At 34.9% G+C, this 22,583-nt stretch overlaps 1 protein-coding gene across 2 annotated transcripts; it reads right to left on the reverse strand.

Moving 5' to 3' along the window:
• Window positions 1–3,619: 3,619 nt before the first annotated feature.
• On the reverse strand, window positions 3,620–22,224 carry LOC110459036 (regulator of nonsense transcripts 3B-like). 2 transcript variants are annotated; one of them, XM_021511066.1, is made up of 11 exons: window positions 22,156–22,224; window positions 16,108–16,211; window positions 15,479–15,585; window positions 13,201–13,299; window positions 11,780–11,890; window positions 11,446–11,528; window positions 10,148–10,192; window positions 7,852–8,387; window positions 7,376–7,439; window positions 5,163–5,891; window positions 3,620–4,386 (listed from the first exon to the last, which is right to left on the reverse strand). In XM_021511066.1, exons 1-11 carry the CDS (start codon window positions 22,207–22,209, stop codon window positions 4,210–4,212), a joined length of 2,109 nt encoding a protein of 702 aa, XP_021366741.1. In that variant the 5' UTR covers window positions 22,210–22,224; the 3' UTR covers window positions 3,620–4,209. The 2 variants fall into 2 exon arrangements, with proteins under 2 accessions (XP_021366741.1, XP_021366740.1); XM_021511065.1 differs by having other exon boundaries at window positions 3,621–4,386; window positions 10,016–10,192.
• Window positions 22,225–22,583: the final 359 nt, after the last annotated feature.

Below are 22,583 nucleotides of genomic sequence, written 5' to 3' on the forward strand. Positions count from 1 at the left end.
GTGTTGAAGACTGGACTACTCAAAAACGTGTGTCTAGTGTTGAAGACGGGACTACTCAAAAACGTGTGTCTAGTGTTGAAGACTCAAAAAGGGAATTTTAAAATATTAGAATTTGAAACTAAGACCATTCTGTTTATAACGTTTTCTGTGTCAAGCCAATGGCTTTCGTAGGACGATAACTCTACTCTCACCAAAACTGGTTTTTAGAAACTGAATGCTGTAGTGTAACGACACCAGTAACGATGCCATTGGTATTTTAACACTAAGCCATGCTCTCTGATTGTTCGATTTAGTGCAAAAATAACAAAGAATGTGTTGTTTTCAAGCAATAATGTCAGCTTTAATTTCACTGGTTAGAATGTAATAAAGAACGTTTTCTCTGTGAATTTGACAAACACGGACTCAACTGTATTTATCTTATCATGAGTAAAGGGCGAAGGGGCATGACATATATACAGACCCTCACTTATGTTCCTTATATATAATTGTGTGTGTGATCTGATACATTATAGATGTTTAAGGACATACTGAATTAGAATTATGAATAATATCATGCCCCTTTGATTATTTCCAATGTTCAACACAATTTGAAAAAAAAGTCCCCTTCATTTTAACGATACTTAAATGGAAATTATTAGAGGAATTGCAGCAGCTAGTAAATTGCAAATTTTAGAAAAAAAACAGTGATATTTAGGAAAGGTTTCCTCAAATAAGACCAGTAATTGTAGTATGAGCAAGTAATCATTAATCAGATAGTATGAAACACATGTTAACTAAACAATTTATCAAATATAGATTAAGTTTCATTATCGATGTCGTGTGTTGCGAATTCGTGAAAATATTGGTCAAGATTTGCCACCAGTATCTGATTTACAACCTTCTCTATACAGACTTCGTCACGGAAAACAACAAGGATTCGTCCTCCACGCAGACATGTCAGTTTGGAACCAAGTTCAGGATTAATACCTCAGAATTAAGTACAAAAGCTAGTACCGCATTTGTTTGCGTTGTGTTGTACATGTAGATAAATGCTATGTCAGATGTTGCTAGCTATAGCTTTGGACCAATTTCACGAACATAAAAAACACCTCAATTTCGAATTTCAGGAAAGCATTAGTAAATTAAGGTTTCCTCACATCCTATTTTTCCTAAACTTCAAAGAAATAAAGATTCCCCTTGTAAAGTTAAAATAACTTCCATAAATTACAGAATGTTTGGTCAACAGGGGTCTTGAACGAAACAGGTAAAGGTGTTTTGAGCCATCATCAATAAATTTAATGGAAAATATTACAACGATTTTCATATTTTCTTCAACAACGGAAAGAAAACTTACATTTCAACCATTAAAATGAGGTCAATTAACAACCTGAAGGTATTAAGATGCCCTTAAAGTGAACGCAGAAAGGCCATTGATGTCACTTCCGTTGATAAATCGAGTTTCTGTGATATTGACAACAATACAGACTAATAGTCTATCATATGTAGGTATGTAGACAATGAGAACCTACAGATTTATAGTCTATCATATGTAGGTATGTAGACAATGAGAACGTAGAGACTAATAGAGTCTATCCTATGTAGGTATGTAGACAATGAGAACCTACAGACTAATAGAGTCTATCATATGTACGTATATTAGACAATGAGAACCTACAGACTAATAGAGTCTATCATATGTACGTATATTAGACAATGAGAATCTACAGACTAATAGAGTCTATCCTATGTAGGTGTGTAGACAATGAGAACCTACAGACTAATAGAGTCTATCATATGTAGGTATGTAGACAATGAGAACCTACAGACTAATAGAGTCTAGCATATGTAGGTATGTAGACAATGAGAACCTACAGACTAATGGAGTCTATCCTATGTAGGTATGTAGACAATAAAAACCTAGAGTCTATCCTATGTAGGTATGTACACAATGAGAATCTAGTGACTAATAGAGTCTATCCTATGTAGGAATGTAGACAATGAGAACCTACAGACTAATCAAGTATATCCTATGTAGGTGTGTAGACAATGAGAACCTACAGACTAATAGAGTCTATCCTATGTAGGTGTGTAGACAATGAGAACCTAGAGACTAATCGAGTCTATCCTATGTAGGTATGTAGACAATGAGAACCTACAGACTGATAGAGTCTCTCATATGTAGGTATGTAGACAATGAGAAACTACAGACTAATAGAGTCTATCATATGTATGTATGTAGACAATGAGAACCTACAGACTAATCGAGTCTATCCTATGTAGGTATGTAGACAATGAGAACCTACAGACTAATAGAGTCTATCCTATGTAGGTATGTAGGACATGAGAACCTACAGACTAATAGAGTCTATCCTATGTAGGTATGTAGACAATGAGAACCTACAGACTAATAGAGTCTATCATATGCAGGTATGAACACAATAAGAACGTAGAGACTAATAGAGTCTATCATATGTAGGTATGTACACAATGAGAACCTACATACTAATAGAGTCTATCCTATGTAGGTATGTAGACAATGGGAACCTACAGACTAATAGAGTCTATCATATGTAGGTATGTACACAATGAGAACCTACATACTAATAGAGTCTATCCTATGTAGGTATGTAGACAATGAGAACCTACAGACTAATAGAGTCTATCCTATGTAGGTATGTACACAATGAGAACCTACAGACTAACAGAGTCTATCATATGTAGGTATGTACACAATGAAAACCTAGAGACTAATCGAGTCTATCATATGTAGGGATGTAGACAATGAGAACCTACAGACTGATAGAGTCTATCATATGTAGGTATGCAGCCAATGAGAACCTACAGACTGATAGAGTCTATCATATGTAGGTATGTACACACTGAGAACCTACAGACTAATCGAGTCTATTATATGTAGGTATGTAGACAATTAGAACCTACAGACTAATCGAGTCTATTATATGTAGGTATGTAGACAATGAGAACCTACAGACTAATAGAGTCTATCATATGTAGGTATGTAGCCAATGAGAACCTACAGACTTATAGAGACTATCATATGTAGACAATGAGAACCTAGAGACTATCATATGAAGGTATTTAGATAATGAGAACCTACAGACTAATAGAGTCTATCATATGTAGGTATGTAAACAATGAGAACCTACAGACTAATAGTCTATCATATGTAGGTATGTAGACAATGAGAACCTACAGACTAATAGAGTCTAGCATATGTAGATATGTAGACAATGAGAACCTACAGACTAATAGAGTCTATCATACCTAGGTATGTAGACAATGAGAACCTACAGACTAACAGAGTATATCATACCTAGGTATGTAGACAATGAGAACCTACAGACTAATAGAGTCTATCATATGTAGGTATGTAGACAATGAGAACCTACAGACTAATAGAGTCTATATCATATGTAGGTATGTAGACAATGAGAACGTAGAGACTAATAGAGTCTATCATATGTAGGTATGTACACAATGAGAAACTAGAGCCGAATAGATCAGAGTCTATCATATGTAGGAATGTAGACAATGAGAACCTACAGACTAATAGAGTCTATCATATGTAGGTATGTAGACAATGAGAACCTACAGACTAAGAGAGTCTATCATATGTAGGTATGTAGGACATGGTTGTCCTACCGGAGGGTGTAGAATTGAGTCAGAACCGAGGTCCTGAGAGTGCTAATGTTCTCATTTTACCCTTAGGTCTGCCCCCTGAAATATCTTTGTGTCAACTGAATTGAATTTTCCTTGATGACATAGTTGGCATCTAGTATTATATACAACTAAGTATGTAAATTTGGAAAATCAAACAAAACATTGCTTCCCATTGAAAATGTTTTCCTTGGTGGTCATAAAACCCTGCAATTAAGCGGAATAAAAAGAATGAAGTTTCAATTTTAAAGCCAATTTAATTTAGCAATACATGTACATGTAGCAGCATTATATTACATAAAATTTCATCAAGAAAATCTTCAATAATTTGCGTTTCATTGTGATAACATAATTCCCCAAACTAAGCACTAATTTTGGCGTTTTAGAATCACAATGTACGAACATGCTGCATGGTCAATCACACTGACCACCACAGTTCAATCCTGATGACCACCTTATTTATTCCCGCGACAACCAGATTGCAATACTGATGACCACCTGACTAATTTATTCCCTCGACCACCAGATGTCAATCCTGTTGAACACTGAATTTCATTCCACTGAACCCTCATCATCTGCCTCAGGTTTCACATGGTCTTTCTGACCTTTGTCATCTGAACACTTATCAGCACTCTTTTCTGACGGATTACCTCCCGTTGATGGTTTTATTCCCTGTTGCCGTTTCTCAAAGGCTTTTCTGGGGTTGTAGATGGCCCTCTCAGGTCGTTCCTGTGAGATAAGATTGATTCAATATCAACATAAGCAATTAACAATTTCTAGGATACAATTTTTATCTATTGCACTTGATGGTTATATTTTACTAAGAGGTGCTGATAAAACCTGGACAACCTAAGAACACATGGTTACCTTATTCACCACTGAAAATTCATAATGAACTATTCCAACCTGAATTAGAAGAGTTCAAATGCATCTTCAGGGGTGAATGAGTTAAGGACTATCACTACCTCTAACCTCAAAATTGGTTAAGGACCATTACTACCACTAACCTCAGCATTGGTTAAGGACCATCACTACCACCAACCTCAGCATTGGTTAAGGACCATCACTACCACTAACCTCCACATTGGTTAAGGACCATCACTACCACTAACCTCAACATTGGTTAAGACTATCATTACCACTAACCTCAACATTGGTTTAGACAAACAGCATGAAGCTAAGTAAAGACTCAAAAGGAGGAAGATTGTTGTGGGCTATATCCCACATGGGATGAAGAAGACAAAGAGGTGCAGATTATGTGATTATCTGACAAAACATTACAGTTATAGTGGAAATATCCAGTCAAGATATACACTTTTGAAAGGATACATGAATCAAGCCACAATTTTCAACATTTATGGGATATTAGATAGCAAAGCTAAAACCCTATTTCAAGTGATGAAAAGAACAGTTTTCTGATCATTTAAACATGTATTAATGGACAACTCAATTTACCAGCAATGTTCATTAAAGTACCACTTAATTATAGAGTTATCTACCCTTACCCGTCTTTTTCGCCTCTTGTCATCCTTGTCTCCATCACCTGAGTCTGCCCTCTCCAACTTTCTCCCGTCCTCCTTTCCTGAAGCCTCCAATTTACTGTCGCTTCCTCTCCTAGAATTCTCCAAATTTTTATCACCATCTTCCTTTTCAGGAGTCTCCTCCTTCTTATTACAATCTTCATTCGCTGAAGCCCCTAATTTTCTGTCACCATCCTCGTTCGCTGAAGCCTCTAATTTTCTGTCACCATCCTCCTTCGCTGAAGCCTCTAATTTTCTGTCACCATCCTCCTTCCCTGAAGCCTCTAATTTTCTGTCACCATCCTCCTTCCCTGAAGCCTGTAATTTTCTGTCACCATCCACCTTCCCTGATGCCTCTAATTTTCTGTCACCATCCCCCTTCCCTGAACTTTTCAAATTCACATCACCATCCTCCAACCCTGACCCATCTGATTGACTAGCAGGTTCAGAGTTTGTTTGTTTGGTAGATTTGCTTGATTTTGATTGGTCAGTTTTCTCCCTATTCCCAGAAGCACTGCCTGACCTCTTGTCTGTATCCGAGTTACCATCCTCAGTTTTCCTGTCTGTCTGTGTGTCTCCAGGTGACTTGGCATTCTTAGCTTTGCTGTCTGCTGTCCTTGCTCCTCCAGTTTTCGAGTCATCTTGAGATCTTGTTTCACCTGAAGGTTTGTTGTCCACATGAGATTTATTGTCTGTGTGTGGTTTGGTGTCCCCCTGATTAACACAAGAAAAAGTGAAGCATAAAAAAGTAGGATTTTGTCTAAAATTCATATTTTTCTTTCTTTTACAACATTTTGTTCTGATTTGTATATTTCTAAATCAATTTTGTAGCATCAAAATTTTCTTCAGGAGAGTGTTGAAAGTTGCAAGAGAGATACATTTTTCTATAAGTACAAGAAGATGGAGACCTTGGCTTTTTCTGTAACCTGTTAAACACAACTTTGTTCTAACTACATGTATTCTCATTCTTTACCGTAAAGTTTAAAAACAATCATTAAAATGAGTTCAGTAATAAAGTTGCTAGAGTAATTAAGACAATTTCTACAATTAATAATAGCCACTTTGACATTGACACCCATAGAACACTCTCTTCCCATATACATCATATTTCTATATGTGACTTTTATATGAAGTTTGTTCGAAATCTGCATAGAAAACAAGAGAGTATATAGAGTGATGACATAGATTTTTCTATGAATAGTAATAATGACCGTTTACTTTAAGTTGCAATTGTAACACCCTGAAACATGAACTCGTCGAGGTATTCCCAAACCTTACGGACATTGTATGGACATTTTATCAGAATCAACTGAAAATTAAGTCACTAGAGTGAGGACTCCAATTTTCCACAAACAGAAACAATGATCTTGACCTTCACCTTGCCATCTTTAACTTGTTCACCCCTGAAATTCATAATGAACTGTTCCAACCTTTGAATTGGAAGAGTGCAAATGTGTCTTCAGGGGTGAATGAGTTAATCACCTATACATCTTTAAACACATGTCTGAGATATTCTCATACTTGAATATTCAATAAAGTTTGAAGAAATAAACTTGCTACATTGATAACAAAACTTTCCATGACCTTGCCATGAAGAAAGAGACAGGAAAATGTGTGTGTAATTTTGAAGACAATATTATTTCCTTCAAAGGCAAAACAGTTTTCTTCAAAAATGTACAGGTGTATATATAAAACATATGACTATGTATAAGGAGCCTAGAATTTTGATAAATGAGTTTGTTTGATCACAAAGAAAGTATTATAGACCATGCAACAAGGCATACCAAACTGTGTTAAAACTGAGAATTGTTTTTTTTAGGTGTTTGATATTTGTCATTTTGTAATGACAAGGTCTATTAAAGGAGTTTTAATTTAGTAAGATCTTTTTCTATATAAGTAGCTAGGTTTATTAATCTTATAAGGATAGACTTTGACAAAATTATATACCAAGGTATGAGTATTAAATGTAATATCTCAATTCCTGGTATATATTAAGTAAATGTGTCTTTTTACATCTATCTTTATATGCTCATTGGTTTCATGAAATTAATAAACTTTACATTAATGCTAATTAAGTAAACCTTATTCTAACACGAAGTTAAGATCTTTAGTCAGTGCAGCAAGAGCTAAGGTGGTCTACAGGTAACTGTGTTTACAGCATATCATGGCCGAATATCACTCTTGTCTCTAAAGCGTACCTTTCCTTTAGGTTTGTCATACTTGTGGCTGGTCGGCTCCTTCCTTGTACGAGCAGAGGTTTCTCTAGAATGATAGAATTGTTTCATCATTTACAAGTAATATATATATATTATACAAATTTCAAGTTTGTTTTACATTTATATACTGATTGTAAAATTAATCAAAACATCCTTCAACTTGGAAAAAAACACACAATAATTCTTGTTTATTGATGGGAAAATGTCAGGTAATTTGTTGAGGTGTAAATTATTTAAAAGTGAGTTTGACTGAAGCTACTATTCCGTTCAATAAGCTTTAGAGTACATGTGTTTTATGTATTATTGTAAAAGATTTTATCCCTACTCTCCCAGTTATCTCACATCGCATAAAAATATCTAAAGACTAACAAACTTGTAATGTAACAGGTGAGGGAGCTGGACAGAGGAATAGAACACACAAGAACATACGACGTGAACAACGACATGATTATTAAAACCTTCTATCAGAGTCCACATCTCTCTTGTCGTATCCCCGATCTCGATTCCTGTCATAATCTCTGTCCCTGTTTCGATCATAATCCCGGTCTTTATTTCTATCATAATCTCGATCTCTGATTCTATCGTAGTCCCGATCACCATCACGGTCATAGTCTCTGTCTCGTCCAGACTTATATCGGTCGTGCTGTCGTGACTCATCCTTTCCCGACCTCGGACGATCAGAGCCCCCTCTAGAGTTTCCTCCCCTACTTCTGTCATCATCCTTTCTGTCAGACCTGTAGTCGTCCTTCCCAGACTTCCCTCTATCCCCTAGACGAGTGTCCCGGGCTGATCGGGGTCGTTCTGAGGCAGATTTCTCATTCTTCTGGTCTCGCTGTCGTTCTCGGTTTTCCTTAGAGAACCTAAGCTTCTCCCTGTCCTTAGTTTTGGAGTCGGAAGATTTTTCCTCTCTCGGCCGGAAAGCTGTGTCCTTTGGCTTGACATCATGTGGCTTGTCTTTATCACTCTCCTTGTCTCTCTCCGGGTTTTTCAGAAGCTGATTGAAAAATAAATATTTAAGTTAGTATGTTTCAGTCAGAACAATAATCTGAATTCTATATTTGAAATTATTCTAGTTTGACAGTCAGAAGTTCACCTTGAATCTTCTACATTTACTTGTTAATACAACTTCTGTCAGCAGGCTATGTTTCACTTTTTTGCCACAATTTAAACTAGCATGGGCAGATTGGTTGGGTGGTTAACACTCCGGCCTTCCATGCAGGCGGCCAGGGTTAACTCCCTGAGACTTTGTGCGCATGGAATATCAGAGAAAGTGTTTTTCTTCTGCCCACACAACTCCAACAACCCAGGTGGAGTATAAAAATGGTTTGGGGTGGATGTTGCGGTATCTGTGCTGTAGCATTCAAGTGAGGTGGCACTATAAAAGATGCCGTTGGAAGCACGGTCCCACTACAAACAGAACACAATACATCTCCAGCACACACGCAGGCATACACACATAGGGAGATATTAGCCAGGTGGCATAGGACTAGTAGTTATCGCCTTTTAAGGCAGCTCCTGCAAATTCCTCAAAAATTGTATTGATTAATTTATATGCTAATTGTATTAATTATATATCTATGTGCTGTAAAGCGCTTTAGAGTGGCTTATGTTAGCTAGATAGGGCACTATATCAAATGCTGTATATATATATATATATATATTTTTTTATAAGCAATTTCTTTAGTATTCACATCAATTGAGAATCAATAAGTTAGACTTGGAAGTCATCATGTTTGCTATCTCCTGTATGGAATCTATTATGGCAGATGTAGTTTTGAATCAAAGGTAAACAATATATCTAAACCTTGATATCTACAAAATCCAATCTGTTCCCTTAGACTCCTCTACCTCTTCAACTCTGCTTAAGTTTACATATTTATACCAAATTAATTACTTTGAACTTTGGTCTGCTTTGTTGATAACATACAATGACTAAAAGTCAGACCAATACAGAGTTGCCCAAACTGTCAGGAGAAATGTCTACCAATATAATCAGCACTGTGTTGGTATGACTGTTTGAATTACTGCTGTTACAGAGGAATTCATCTCAACTTTTATAATCATACTAGATTTGTTTCTTTACTAGAAAATGATTTAGTCTATACAGAGGAAACACAAAGTAAAAAGGTCACAAGTTTATCTATCATGCAAGAATATCGGTTAGATTCTCAAAACACAATGTATATTTGGAAACATGTACACACATAAGTTTAACTGGACAAGGGTAAGAAACGTAGAAAAAATGAAATATTTAAAGTATTGGGTGAGTGCACAGCTGTATAAAAGTAAAGAATGTTTGGCACAAACAATTCAACAGAAAAAAGCACAATTCAAAGTGAAAATCCATACAATAACACTCATCCTTGCTTGGTTGGATTTACAAGTTTGAAATGTAAATGTGACATTGATAGATATATGTGTTCACATTTTTGTGACACTTTGTCACAGGTTTGACAGAACACATTTTCTATGTTCTGGCATTCACTTACGACGGTACATGCTGATAAACAACCTAGTGTCTACAGTAAGTACACATTTGTCAGCACATTCTTTACACACATGTGGAGGCATGCTGCTACACAAGGATAAACAACAGTCTTGTGCATGAGACATTAAACTTACAACCTTGATGGGCTGGTCTTTACTACTTTTATCTTTATCAGCTCTTTCCTTCTCCTTCACTGGATCTTTATCCTTCAGTCTTTCTCGTTCACGCTCTTTATCTTTCCTTCTTTTCTTTTCGTCCTCTCTCACCTTTCTACGTTCCTGTTCCCGTTTCTTCCTCTCTTCTCTTATTTTCTGAAAATTACAAAGTAGTATTTATCAAATCTGTGATTAAATATAAAATTTTCTATATTAAATCAATTGTCTAGATAAATGCTCAATACTTCGTCTGAATGGGGTGAACGTGTTGATATTTTCACGTTGAATCATGAGACTTATTGAAAGCAACTTCTGTTACAAATGCCCCCAAACAATCCCATCAGTCACATTTTTAAAAGGGGCATCATAAACAAGAGATCTAGGAGGGATCTTGGCGCCCACCATCGTACCATCCTCATTAGTTCTAAGTCAGTTTGATCTTTTTTATTCTTTTCTCTTATCTGTTTGCCTGTCCACCATCTTAATCAGTCGTTTGATCTATCTCAAAAGTTAACAAACACAACTAAGAACCAAGGGGAACCTACATATCAAATCTGACAAATATTGCTCCAGTACATTCTGAGAAATAGCTATAACAAAATATCTGTAACAAGATGGCCGCCTGTCCACATCTTGGTTTTCAGATCAGTCCAAAAATTTGATATGCATAACTAAGAACCAAGAGGAACCCTTCTGCGAAATTTGAGAAAGAACCCTCCAATATGTTTTGAGCAATAGGGCTAACACATTTTTACTCCCAAGTTCATGAATTCAATAGGGCCACCAGCCGGCCATCTTGGTTTTCCAATCATCCCCAAATTTCGAAATGCGGAACTAGGAATCATTTTTGAGAAAGACCCCTTCTGTAAATTCTGAGAAATAACACTAACAAACTTTCATTATCAAATTCAAGATGGCTGGCTATCCACCATCTTGGTTTTGTGATCAGTCCCAAAAATTGATATACATAACTAGGGACCATGGGAAACATTCATGTAAAATTTGAGAACGATCCCTCGAGTACTTTCTGATTAATATTGCTTACAAACTTGAACTCTCAAACTCAAGATGACATACTACATTATGTAAGAGAATCCATCCACAACTTGTAATCAAAGTAGTTCTACCCCGATACCAACCACCAACCACGATACCAACCACCAACCATTCCAAACATTATATATCATGCATGAACTTATCTAACTATATACTTTTGGTAGCCAAACTGAATTGACACCAACAGATCAATGTTTTTGTCAAACAAAACGTGCCTTTGGCATACTGATGTCATAATCATGTCTCATTGTAAATGCTGATCTCTGATTGGTCAAAAATGTTATTTTCATTCCTCTGCTGGACAGAAAAATCTACTTTCATTGCACATCCAAAGTACAGCTGAGGACACATACCAGTATAACAGCTTTCTTCTCCTCTCTGCGTTTCTTCAGGAACTCTATCAAAGGTGTTGACAGGTGTGGATTTCCATGATTTGCTGTTTGTAAACAATGTAGAAAAAGCCATTACAAAAATTGATGAAAAATTCTAAAATTCGTTTTATAATTGACTTTCTTCAAACCCATAGTATAAGATACATTATTTTTACATGTACAGTTTACTAACGATGCATATCTTTATAATGGTATATAAGTTTAAAATCTAACCTGCCTACCCTCCACATCAGGGTCAGGATAACATAGATAGATATGGTATAATAAAAGATGACACACTAGATGATACTTCTACCTTTCATTGCTTTATCTCTATTCTCCAGTGTCTCAAGGTAGGTTTCAATGGAAACAACTTCCTCCTCCTCAGGGTTCTCCAAACTCTCCACAAATTTGAGATAGTCCGAATCTACAAAAACAAGGACAAATTGAGTACTAGTTGTCACATAGATATACCCCCTTACCACATCCCACACACCTCCACCTCAAAGTGTTTCTTTGGACCTTTAACTTTGACAGATGACCAGAAAAACCTTAAACTTAATCAAGTGTTTTTACAACACTATCATTATAATAATCTTAAGGAAACTTATAAAATATGTTAAGACATTCATGAAATATCTTGTACACAAAGCTTTTAAGTTCAAAAGAGGCCAAGTTTGACATTTCACCTGTACCTTCCAGCATAAATAGTCAGGTGTAGAACTTGATGTTACCATACCATGCCATAATGCGTGCAGGGCCAATGACATGATAGCTGCTATTATATTATATATTGTATGGATTTCACCTTGCAATTGGTCTAGAGCAGTCCTTGGCCTTGGTTAACATTGGTCTACAGCTGATCTTGACCTTCATTTCATCTAGGTCTACAGCTGACCTAGAACTAAGGTTCACCCTTGTTGAGAGCTAATTTTAGTCCAGGGTTAACCTTGGTCTTCAGCTGACCTAGAACTAAGGTTCACCCTTAACTTGTTGAGAGCTGATTTGAGTCCAGGGTTTACCTTGGTCTACAGCTGACCTAGAACTAAGATTCATCTTTGTTGAGAGCTGATTTTAGTCCAGTGTTAACCTTGGTCTACAGCTGACCTTGACCTTGATTTCATTTAATCCTACAGCTGACCTAGAACTAAGGTTCACCCTTGCTGAGAGCTCATTTTAGTCCAGTGTTAACCTTGGTCTACAGCTTACCTAGAGCTAAGGTTCACACTTGTTGAGAGGTAATACAATTTGAGTCCAGGGCTAACCTTGTTTCTTCAGCTGACCTAGAACTAAGGTTCACACTTGTTGAGAGGTAATATAATTTGAGTCCAGGGCTAACCTTGTTCTTCAGCTGACCTAGAACTAAGGTTCACCCTTGTTGAGAGGTAATATAATTTGAGACCAGGGCTAACCTTGGTTTTCAGCGGACCTAGAACTAAGGTTCACCCTTGTTGAGAGCTAATTTTAGTCCAGGGTTAACCTTGGTCTACAGCTGACCTTGATTTGATCTAAGTCTACAGCTGACCTAGAACTAAGGTTCACCCTTGTTGAGAGGTAATATAATTTGAGTCCAGGGCTAACCTTGGTCTTCAGCTGACCTAGAACTAAGGTTCACCCTTGTTGAGAGGTAATATAATTTGAGACCAGGGCTAACCTTGGTCTTCAGCTGACCTAGAACTAAGGTTGAGGTTGAGAGCTAATTTTAGTCGAGGGTTGACCTTGGCTTACAGGTTTTACCTTGTTCTATGGTGCCTTTCTTCGTGTCAGTTTTCTTTGACTTTCTCTTTGGAACTTTCTGGAATGGTGAGAACTCGACCAAAGCTGGGTACTCGTTTCCTAAATATTAAATTGAAATTAATTTTAGATTTCCAAGATGCATATTATTTACACGACAAATTCTTATCTGGCAAATATTAATTTACCATGCTGACCCAATCAAAGAATTTCACCCTTTACTTTGTGAGGAGGTCCTTGTATGATCTGTCTGTGACAATAAATGATGTCTGTTGTTTACGATCTACCAGCCCACATATCTAAGTAAGTATGTGTATCCTTTACTCTGTGAGGATTCTAGAATAACATATCTCAGTAAGTATGTGTATCCTTTACTCTGTGAGGATCCTGGAATAACATATCTAAGTAAGTATGTGTATCCTTTACTTTGTGAGGATCCTAGAATAACATATCTATGTAAGTATGTGTATCCTTTACTCTGTGAGGATTCTAGAATAACATATCTAAGTAAGTATGTGTATCCTTTACTTAGTGAGGATCCTTGAATAACATATCTATGTAAGTATGTGTATCCTTTATTTTGTGAGGATCCTAGAATAACATATCTAAGTAAGTATGTGTATCCTTTACTTTGTGAGGATCCTAGAATAACATATCTAAGTAAGTATGTGTATCCTTTACTTTGTGAGGATCCTAGAATAACATATCTAAGTAAGTATGTGTATCCTTTACTTTGTGAGGATCCTAGAATAACATATCTAAGTAAGTATGTGTATCCTTTACTTTGTGAGGATCCTAGAATAACATATCTAAGTAAGTATGTGTATCCTTTACTTTGTGAGGATCCTAGAATAACATATCTAAGTAAGTATGTGTATCCTTTACTTTGTGAGGATCCTAGAATAACATATCTAAGTAAGTATGTGTATCCTTTACTTTGTGAGGATCCTAGAATAACATATCTAAGTAAGTATGTGTATCCTTTACTTTGTGAGGATCCTAGAATAACATATCTAAGTAAGTATGTGTATCCTTTACTTTGTGAGGATCCTAGAATAACATATCTAAGTAAGTATGTGTATCCTTTACTTTGTGAGGATCCTAGAATAACATATCTAAGTAAGTATGTGTATCCTTTACTTTGTGAGGATCCTAGAATAACATATCTAAGTAAGTATGTGTATCCTTTACTTTGTGAGGATCCTAGAATAACATATCTAAGTAAGTATGTGTATCCTTTACTTTGTGAGGATCCTAGAATAACATATCTAAGTAAGTATGTGTATCCTTTACTTTGTGTGGATCCTAGAATAACATATCTAAGTAAGTATGTGTATCCTTTACTTTGTGAGGATTCTAGAATAACATATCTAAGTAAGTATGTGTATCCTTTACTCTGTGATGATCCTAGAATAACATATCTATGTAAGTATGTGCATCCTCTACTTTGTGAGAATCCTAGAATAACATATCTAAGTAAGTATGTGCATCCTTCACTTTGTGAGGATCCTAGAATAACATATCTAAGTAAGTATGTGTATCCTTTACTTAGTGAGGATCCTAGAATAACATATCTAAGTAAGTATGTGTATCCTTTACTTTGTGAGGATTCTAGAATAAACATCTAACAGTCTTTGTTTAAGTCTTTTGTCATTGGATAGAAACAACTGACACTGTTTCTTACTTTTTTAATTTTATATCTCCGAGGCTTCTTGCATTTATAAACACAATTTATCACATAATTTTGAAACATATTGATATACATTTTGCATAAAATTCACATCAAAGTATCTTAGTTTTAATTATAACCATCTTTTTAATTGGCTTATCAAGTGATAGACTGAAAAAAAATAAGAGCATATTTTGATGATGTTTTACACAATGACTACTTTGTTTTACATAAAAGTAGTTGTCTGTCAATAAATAATTTCCAACCATGTCCTTTAACACTGGAAATTGAAGTATTGCATACAAAATGTGATCCACTGTAAGTGGAGAGTCACATGGCTGGCATGTAGCTATATATAGGTGGGTCTCCCCCTATTTAGCAGATAAGAAACCAGATCGTAATCCTTGGCTAACAAAAATGGTTTGATTTATGAACCTCAAATGAAAAATTGTTTGAAGTGTTTGTGAACTGAATGATATGTATGCCCTTCGGTATAAAGTTATGTGGCAATGAAATAAAAAGTGAATGCATATGTGCAAGATTGATTTGGCTGAAGTAGTGTGACTGGAGTAATGTGATGAGAGAACGATGTGTGCATGTGCTCCTACATACCTTTACTGTCCACGAAAATGTAATCGTCAAAGCGATCCCGAAAGTTGTATACATCTTCATGGTTGTGAAAATTCAGGTATGCTCTCGAGAAGGCATTGACACCTAGGCTGAAAGTAGTCATGAAGAAAAAGGTCATTTTTCTATCCCAATCACAGCTAAACTTTGGATAATTACAATAGGAAAGGATGTAATGATTGAGCCTAAATAACCTATAGAATCCGAGTCATTATAATTAATGCCAAGTTTGTTTTGAACACAAACATTCACAGAAAATTTTAACTTTGCCAGTTTCGAAAAAAAAAATCTGTTTCCTTCATCAAGCAAAAAGTGCAAATGACCAGTGTTTTGACAACAGAAAACAATTCACTTTGTAAATCAGAATGTGCCAAGTCACTAGAATCAGAATAATATTGAAATATTTCCTCCAAATAACACTTTGTTTACCCATTCTGCCCATTAGTGATGTACCAGTATTGTAAGAAGGGTATGACAGTTCCATCAAATTGCTGGTATCTCTGATGTGGGACCCTACTTACTTGTTAGTGCATTTATTCAATTAATTTCTAGCTAAAACTCCGACCAGACCCCAATTTCTTTCTTGAAGTATGTGATGAATTCCTCCGTAATACCTCATATCAGCCTTGACGAAGTAAAAGTCATGTTCGGTGAGTGGGGAGATTTGCTCGAGAAGAGACTCAGGAGTAAGACTTGGAGGCAGCCGACGAATCACAATCTAAAAACAATTTAAAAAGTCACAGGCATCATGAAAAATACTATATTTACATCTATAAAAACAAAAAACAAAACTTGATATACTAGTAAGTACAGGCAACGCTGGAAGGGAGGAAGAAATCTTTCTAACAATAATGCATAATATATATAGGTATAGGTATGGGTTATGGCCACAAGGTATCGCAAATGGTACATCCCCTTGAGTGTAGTTAAACATTTTATATTTAACAGAATTGTTACATCTCACTCCAGTAATAGCATGAACATTGAGGTATTCTCTTACTTCACCACTACATCAAGCTAATAGAAATCTGTTCAGAAACACAAACTCATCTGAGGTACTTGACCAACATATATGATTTGGATTAAAATCCAAGCAGGAATGAATTCAATAGAGTGATAGATAGATTTTCTAAAAAAATAGTAATATTGGTCTTGAACTTGCATATTTTATATATTTTATTTTTTCTAAAAATGTGTATATCATTGTAGAAATTATTTACATATATATACATTTGTACGCATTTGTTTCTGTTCTGTTCTCATCAGTTATCTATCAGATGTACAGCACTATATTAAGAGGAGCGAGCCTAAATCTTCGACATTTCTCCAGTTTCTTTCCTATTTCTGGTCTTCCTTGAATGTTTCTTGTTATTGGTTCATGATCAATATCCTACATTTTGAAGGGTATTTTCGGATTGGCAGAATTCTCTTTGCTATTTTTTTTAAATTTCTTTTGATTAAATTTCTGTTTGATTTTTCACACCTAGTAGTAACATGCAGTCTGGCTAAACTTCATTGCCATATTCTTCTGTTGCACTGGTGATAATTCCAATCAAATATGGTTACAACCATGCTGCTGTTCAGGAGGGGTAGGATTTTAAAGCAAAAAAGTAAGGCCATGAAAAAGCAGTAAGTATTGACACATTATTTGTGTGTATTTAAATACTTTTTGAGTATATTTGACATGTAATTGAGTAGATTTACTCACAGGAGTCTGACGTTTATTCAATATAGGTACAACAATCTGCATATAAAAAAATACCTCGTATACTATATGTACTTTTATATACAGATTGTTATACTTATATTGATTCATATCAGTTCAGTTCTTTATTACCTTGAACCTTACGGCTCATCAGTTCAAAATAAACATATATACAAGGATAAACAATACAATCACTCACACCTATATACACCCCCACAAATACACACACACAAATACCCACTTACATACCCATTGGTATAGTGTAGAGAGACATCCCTCTTTATATAGGTACATAGTCTTTTCTTTTCTTATTACTCAGTTTGATATATTTGGCTAAATTTGTTAACTGTTTTTTGTTCCCTGTTTCCATAAGTTGGATACATGTATACATGCTAGGTCTTTCATAGTAATATTTCTTAATAAAACGCTTTCTTAAATCTACATTCACATTTTAATATAAAATGAAATTCATCTTCGATATCCCCACGGTTGCAGTATGCACATGTTCTTTCAATCCTATCTACATTGTTATACCTACCAATTTCAATATTTAATTTGTGAGATGACAGTCTAATTTTTGTAATTTCTTTCAGATTTGTATTTCCTATGGGTTTTGTTAAATATGGTTGTAAACAGAAATTTTCGCCAATAAACTTGTACAGTGAACACTTAGAAGATGTATCTATTTTTTCTTTACATTCTTGCGTAAATATATCACACATTCTGCTTTTAATAATATTCATAATATAATCGGATGTATAGGTATCTCCATATTGCCATATGTACCCTACTCCCATTCTAAATAGTTCGTTTCTTACTCCATTCATCCATTCACTACCATTTTCTAACATTTCTTGATAACATGCATGTAAAACACAATTGTCAGTTTGTTTTAATTTTAACCAGTATTTAAAAATTCTAAATTTCCTAATAATTTCCAAAGGCAATCTTCCTAATTCTTGGTAAACCATAAAATTTGCAGTAGATTTCTTAACCCCTAATAATCTTTTACAATAACTTAAATGTATTTTCTCTATATCTGGTGCTTTATGAAAGCCCCAAACTTCCGCTCCATAATTAAAAATACTACAGACATATGTATCGAAAACATGAAGCTGAGTTTCAACGTTAAAATAATTTTTCTTAGACACGTTTGATACTGAAAACAATGCTTTTCTTCCTTGTTCAGCGATTTTTTGTTGAGTTTTTTTGAATTTACCATTAAAATTCATTAATATACCCAGGTAATTAAATTCATCTACAATATCTAAAACACCTCCATCAAAGTACCACTTATCTTTATCTCTTAATTTACCTCCGTTACGGAAAACCATCACCTTGGTTTTAGAAGTATTAACCGTAAGATTCCATTTATTTGTATAAAGTAATAAAGTATCTAACATTTTCTGCAATCCCTCAGAGGTTTCGGCCAATAACACCATATCGTCTGCATACATCATTAAAAATATATTAATAGTTTGTAGCTCTATAGAAGGACACCCTTCTGTTAAAAAATTCATTTCGCAATCATTGACATACAAAGAGAACAATAGAGGAGACATAATTTCCCCTTGAAATAATCCATTTTTACATTGAAAAAAATCTGACATGTTTTTGTTATACTTTACACAACATTTTACATCTCTGTACAAAGAACGTATAATATTCAACATCTTTCCTTCTATACCTTCTTTGATAAGTTTGTACCACAGATTCTGTCTATTAACGAAGTCAAAAGCTTTTTTGTAATCAATAAAACAGCAATACAGTCTATTTCTATTTTTCAGGGTTTTACTTATTAATGTGTGTAATACAAATATAGCGTCAATAGTTGATAAATTCTTCTTAAAACCAAACTGAGCATCACTTAATTTACAATAGTCACTATCGAAATTAGCAAGACGCTCATTAAGAATTGATGTAAAAAAAATCCCTAAACAACTTACTAAAGTAATTCCTCTGTAATTATTGGTATCGTTCTTGTCTCCTTTCTTAAAAATAGGAATTATATTACCTACCGACCATGATGTAGGATAAAAACCAGATTTAAAAACATTGTTAAACAGTACCACAAGACATGGCATAAGTACCTCTTTACCCTTAATAAAATACTCATTAATCAGTAGGTCTGGACCACACGCCTTCGAGTTACTCAATCTATTGATAGCTTTGAGCACTTCACTATCAGATATCTGATCATCTAATTCTTGAAACATAGTATTTGGTACATTAACATCATAATTATTTAAAAACTCATTAACCATTTCATTCTCAACAGGTTCCGTTGAAGACAATTCGCTAAAATACTTAAAAAAATCTTGTTCACTAAGATCCCCCTTATCGTTATTTTTTCTTTTCTTGAATCTACTATAGAAAGCCTTAGGGTTACTTTTTCGCAAGTAATCCATCATATTACCTTGTTGATCTATATATTCACGCTTTAATCTAGTTTCCAGTTTTTTATAGTTACGCTTTTTAGATATAAAAATGTTCTTATTTTCCTCTGACTTAAGTGAATTAAAAGTAAATAATGCGTTTTTGTATTCAATATATCTGTTTTTACAAACTTCGTTAAACCATGGTTTATCCTCCACTCGAACTTTTTTAACCTTTCTAGAGGTGCATTTAGTAACATTTAAAGGCATTAACAATTCATTTAATATATTAGTAAACTTATTCACACACTCATCTATACATTTTTGATTATCCTCAATATTATTACAAGCATTAAATAACTCTCTACGGTTTTCCTCTAGTAAATGCAATGCTCTCTCTGCATGATCCCCATTCCATTTAACATGTGTATATATATTATCTTTATCATTATAATCAGGTACAACTACGTTTTGTTCAAATGAATCCACAGTAATACAAATTGGAGAATGGTCTGAAAAAACATTAAATATTCCACTCTCAAAGTGAGTAATATTCTTTAAGAAATCATCAACAGTCAATACATAATCTATTAGACTAGATCCCCTACTATTCAAAAAAGTTATACTACCATTAGGATCATCTTTATGTCGTCCATTTACAATTCTCAAGGAAGTAGATTTACACAGTGAAAGAAGATGTCTTCCAAATTGGTTAATATGCAGGTCAGAATTGGAACGTTTGGATGGTACAGAATCATTAACATAATTTACAATATTTGAAATAATATGCGCAGGCCCTTGATTAACAATATCATTACTTATATAATCGTCGTAAATACCCGTTCTACTATTGAAATCTCCTAGTACAATCACTTTACCTAATCCTTTATATTCACACACCATTTCCTCAAGTCTGGCAAAAATATCAATTTCACATTTGTGATAAAAAACACTATTTACAGGTGGGAAATAACAAGCAAATGCATATATATCACTGACATTATTTCTAATGTTATTGGATATTTTTAACAATACAATGTTGTCATTAATGTTATCTATTACCCTACAATAATCGAAGATAGTTGATTTAATAAAAATNTATTATTCAATATAGGTACAACAATCTGCATATAAAAAAATACCTCGTATACTATATGTATTTTTATATACATATTGTTATACTTATATTGATTAAACGTCAGACTCCTGTGATTTACTATTCAGTAGCTAGGCATCTGACCAATATACAGGTAGGTATATTCTCTTATAACTGTATATCAAATAGCTGTAATACCATGGCCAGAAACATATTCATGTACAACAAAGCTGACTGGAACAACATTAGAAATGACCTCACACTTCTAAACACAAAACTTAACGAACAAACTAATCAAACCGCAGACAATCTTTGGAACATGTTCAAAACAGCACTTCATGATTCAGTCACCAAAAATATACCTTTAAAACATATCACATACAAATCCAAACTCTTGTGGATAACACATTCTCTCCTTCAACTCATGAAAAAATGTAAACACTATCACACGAAAAGCAAAACAAAATATGAACTTATACATGTATATACATGAAACGCATACCTAAACTACATAGAAACAATAGGCCCAGAGGGCCTGTATCGCTCACCTGAATATCTAAGCAGTCATTGCAAAATATTCTCATTAAATATTATACTGTTCTACAAATATTTCACTTGCAAACTTTGTCCACTCCATCTGTTGAAACTTCCAGCCAAATATTATATGATTTTATGCTTTTTGCCATTTGATTCTTCTTCAGAAGTTGTTTGAAGTGTTTGACTGTTTTTCCCTGTGACCTTGTAAGTAGGTCAAGGTCATTTTCCTTCTCAAACTTTGTTTGCTCTATCCCAAGAAGGTACCAGCCAAATCTTATGAATCCATTCCTTTTGGTTCTTCAGAACAAATACTTTGAAATGTTGTTGACCTTTGTGACCTTTAAAGGAGGGTGTGGTCATTTTCATTTGCAAACCTTGGTGAGCCCTCTCCCAGGAAGCCACCAGCCAAATATTATAATTTTATGCCTTTCGATTATTCAGAAGCCGTTTGATGTTTTTGACATATTTGACACCTGTGACCTTGAAAGTTTGCCTAGGTCATTTTCATTCTCAAACTTTGTCGGGCTCTATCTCAGGAAGCCAACTGCCAAATACAGGGGTTCTATACTTTTTAGTTCTTCAGAAGAAGTCGTTTGAAGTGTTTGACACATTTGACCCCTGTGACCTTGAAAGTAGGTCAAGGTCATTTTCGTTCTCATACTTTGTCCGTCTCCTACCAATGAAGCTTTCAGTCAAATATCATGGCTCTATGCCTGTTCGTCCTTCAGAAGAAGTTGTTTAAAGGAAAATTTGACTGACGACGAACGAGGGACGGACGACGGATGCCGCACCCTGACCTTTGGGCAGGTGATCTAAAAAGGAGCCAAGTACCACCCAGCAAATTACAGGCTAATATCATTAAACTGCATCACATGTAAACTCATGGAACACATCATAACAAGCGCCACAATGACACATAATGAGAACAACAACATATTATATGACCTACATCATGGCTTTTAAGATCCTCCAGATCCTGTGAAACACAGCTCACCACATTCATACACGATCTCGCATCAAACGACAACATCAACAAACAGACAGACGTTATCATAACGGACGTTGCCAAAGCTTTCGACAAAGTCCCACACAAACGACTACAGTAAAAACTCAAATATTACGGGATAACAGGGAGCACACACGCATGGATTATAGACTTTCTCTCATTTTGCACCCAAACAGTAGTACTTGAGGGCAAACAATCAAATAAAATACAAGTAACCTCTGGGGTACCTCAAGGAACCTGTTTGGGCCCCATCCTCTTCCTCATCTACATCAATGACTTCCATAAATACATGCAATACAGTGCACTAAGCCTCTTTGCAGATGACAGCATCATATACAAGACGATAAACAACAAAGAAGACACACTAAAAC

This window comes from Mizuhopecten yessoensis, unplaced genomic scaffold (genome assembly GCF_002113885.1).
Source record: "Mizuhopecten yessoensis strain PY_sf001 unplaced genomic scaffold, ASM211388v2 scaffold9945, whole genome shotgun sequence".
Classification (NCBI taxonomy): Eukaryota; Metazoa; Mollusca; class Bivalvia; order Pectinida; family Pectinidae; genus Mizuhopecten; species Mizuhopecten yessoensis.

What these genes read in the sequence shown, in the direction of transcription:
- LOC110459036 (XM_021511065.1), bottom strand. Translation starts at nt 22,209, where the DNA reads ATGAATGTGGTGAGCTGTGTTTCACAGGATCTGGAGGATCTTAAAAGC. An exon ending in AGGATCTTAAAAGCCATGAT is followed by an intron (nt 16,212 to 22,155) that starts GTAGGTCATATA and finishes AATTGTTTTTAG; the next exon opens with ATTGTGATTCGTCGGCTGCC. An exon ending in CATTTTCGTGGACAGTAAAG is followed by an intron (nt 13,300 to 15,478) that starts GTATGTAGGAGC and finishes TTTAATATTTAG; the next exon opens with GAAACGAGTACCCAGCTTTG.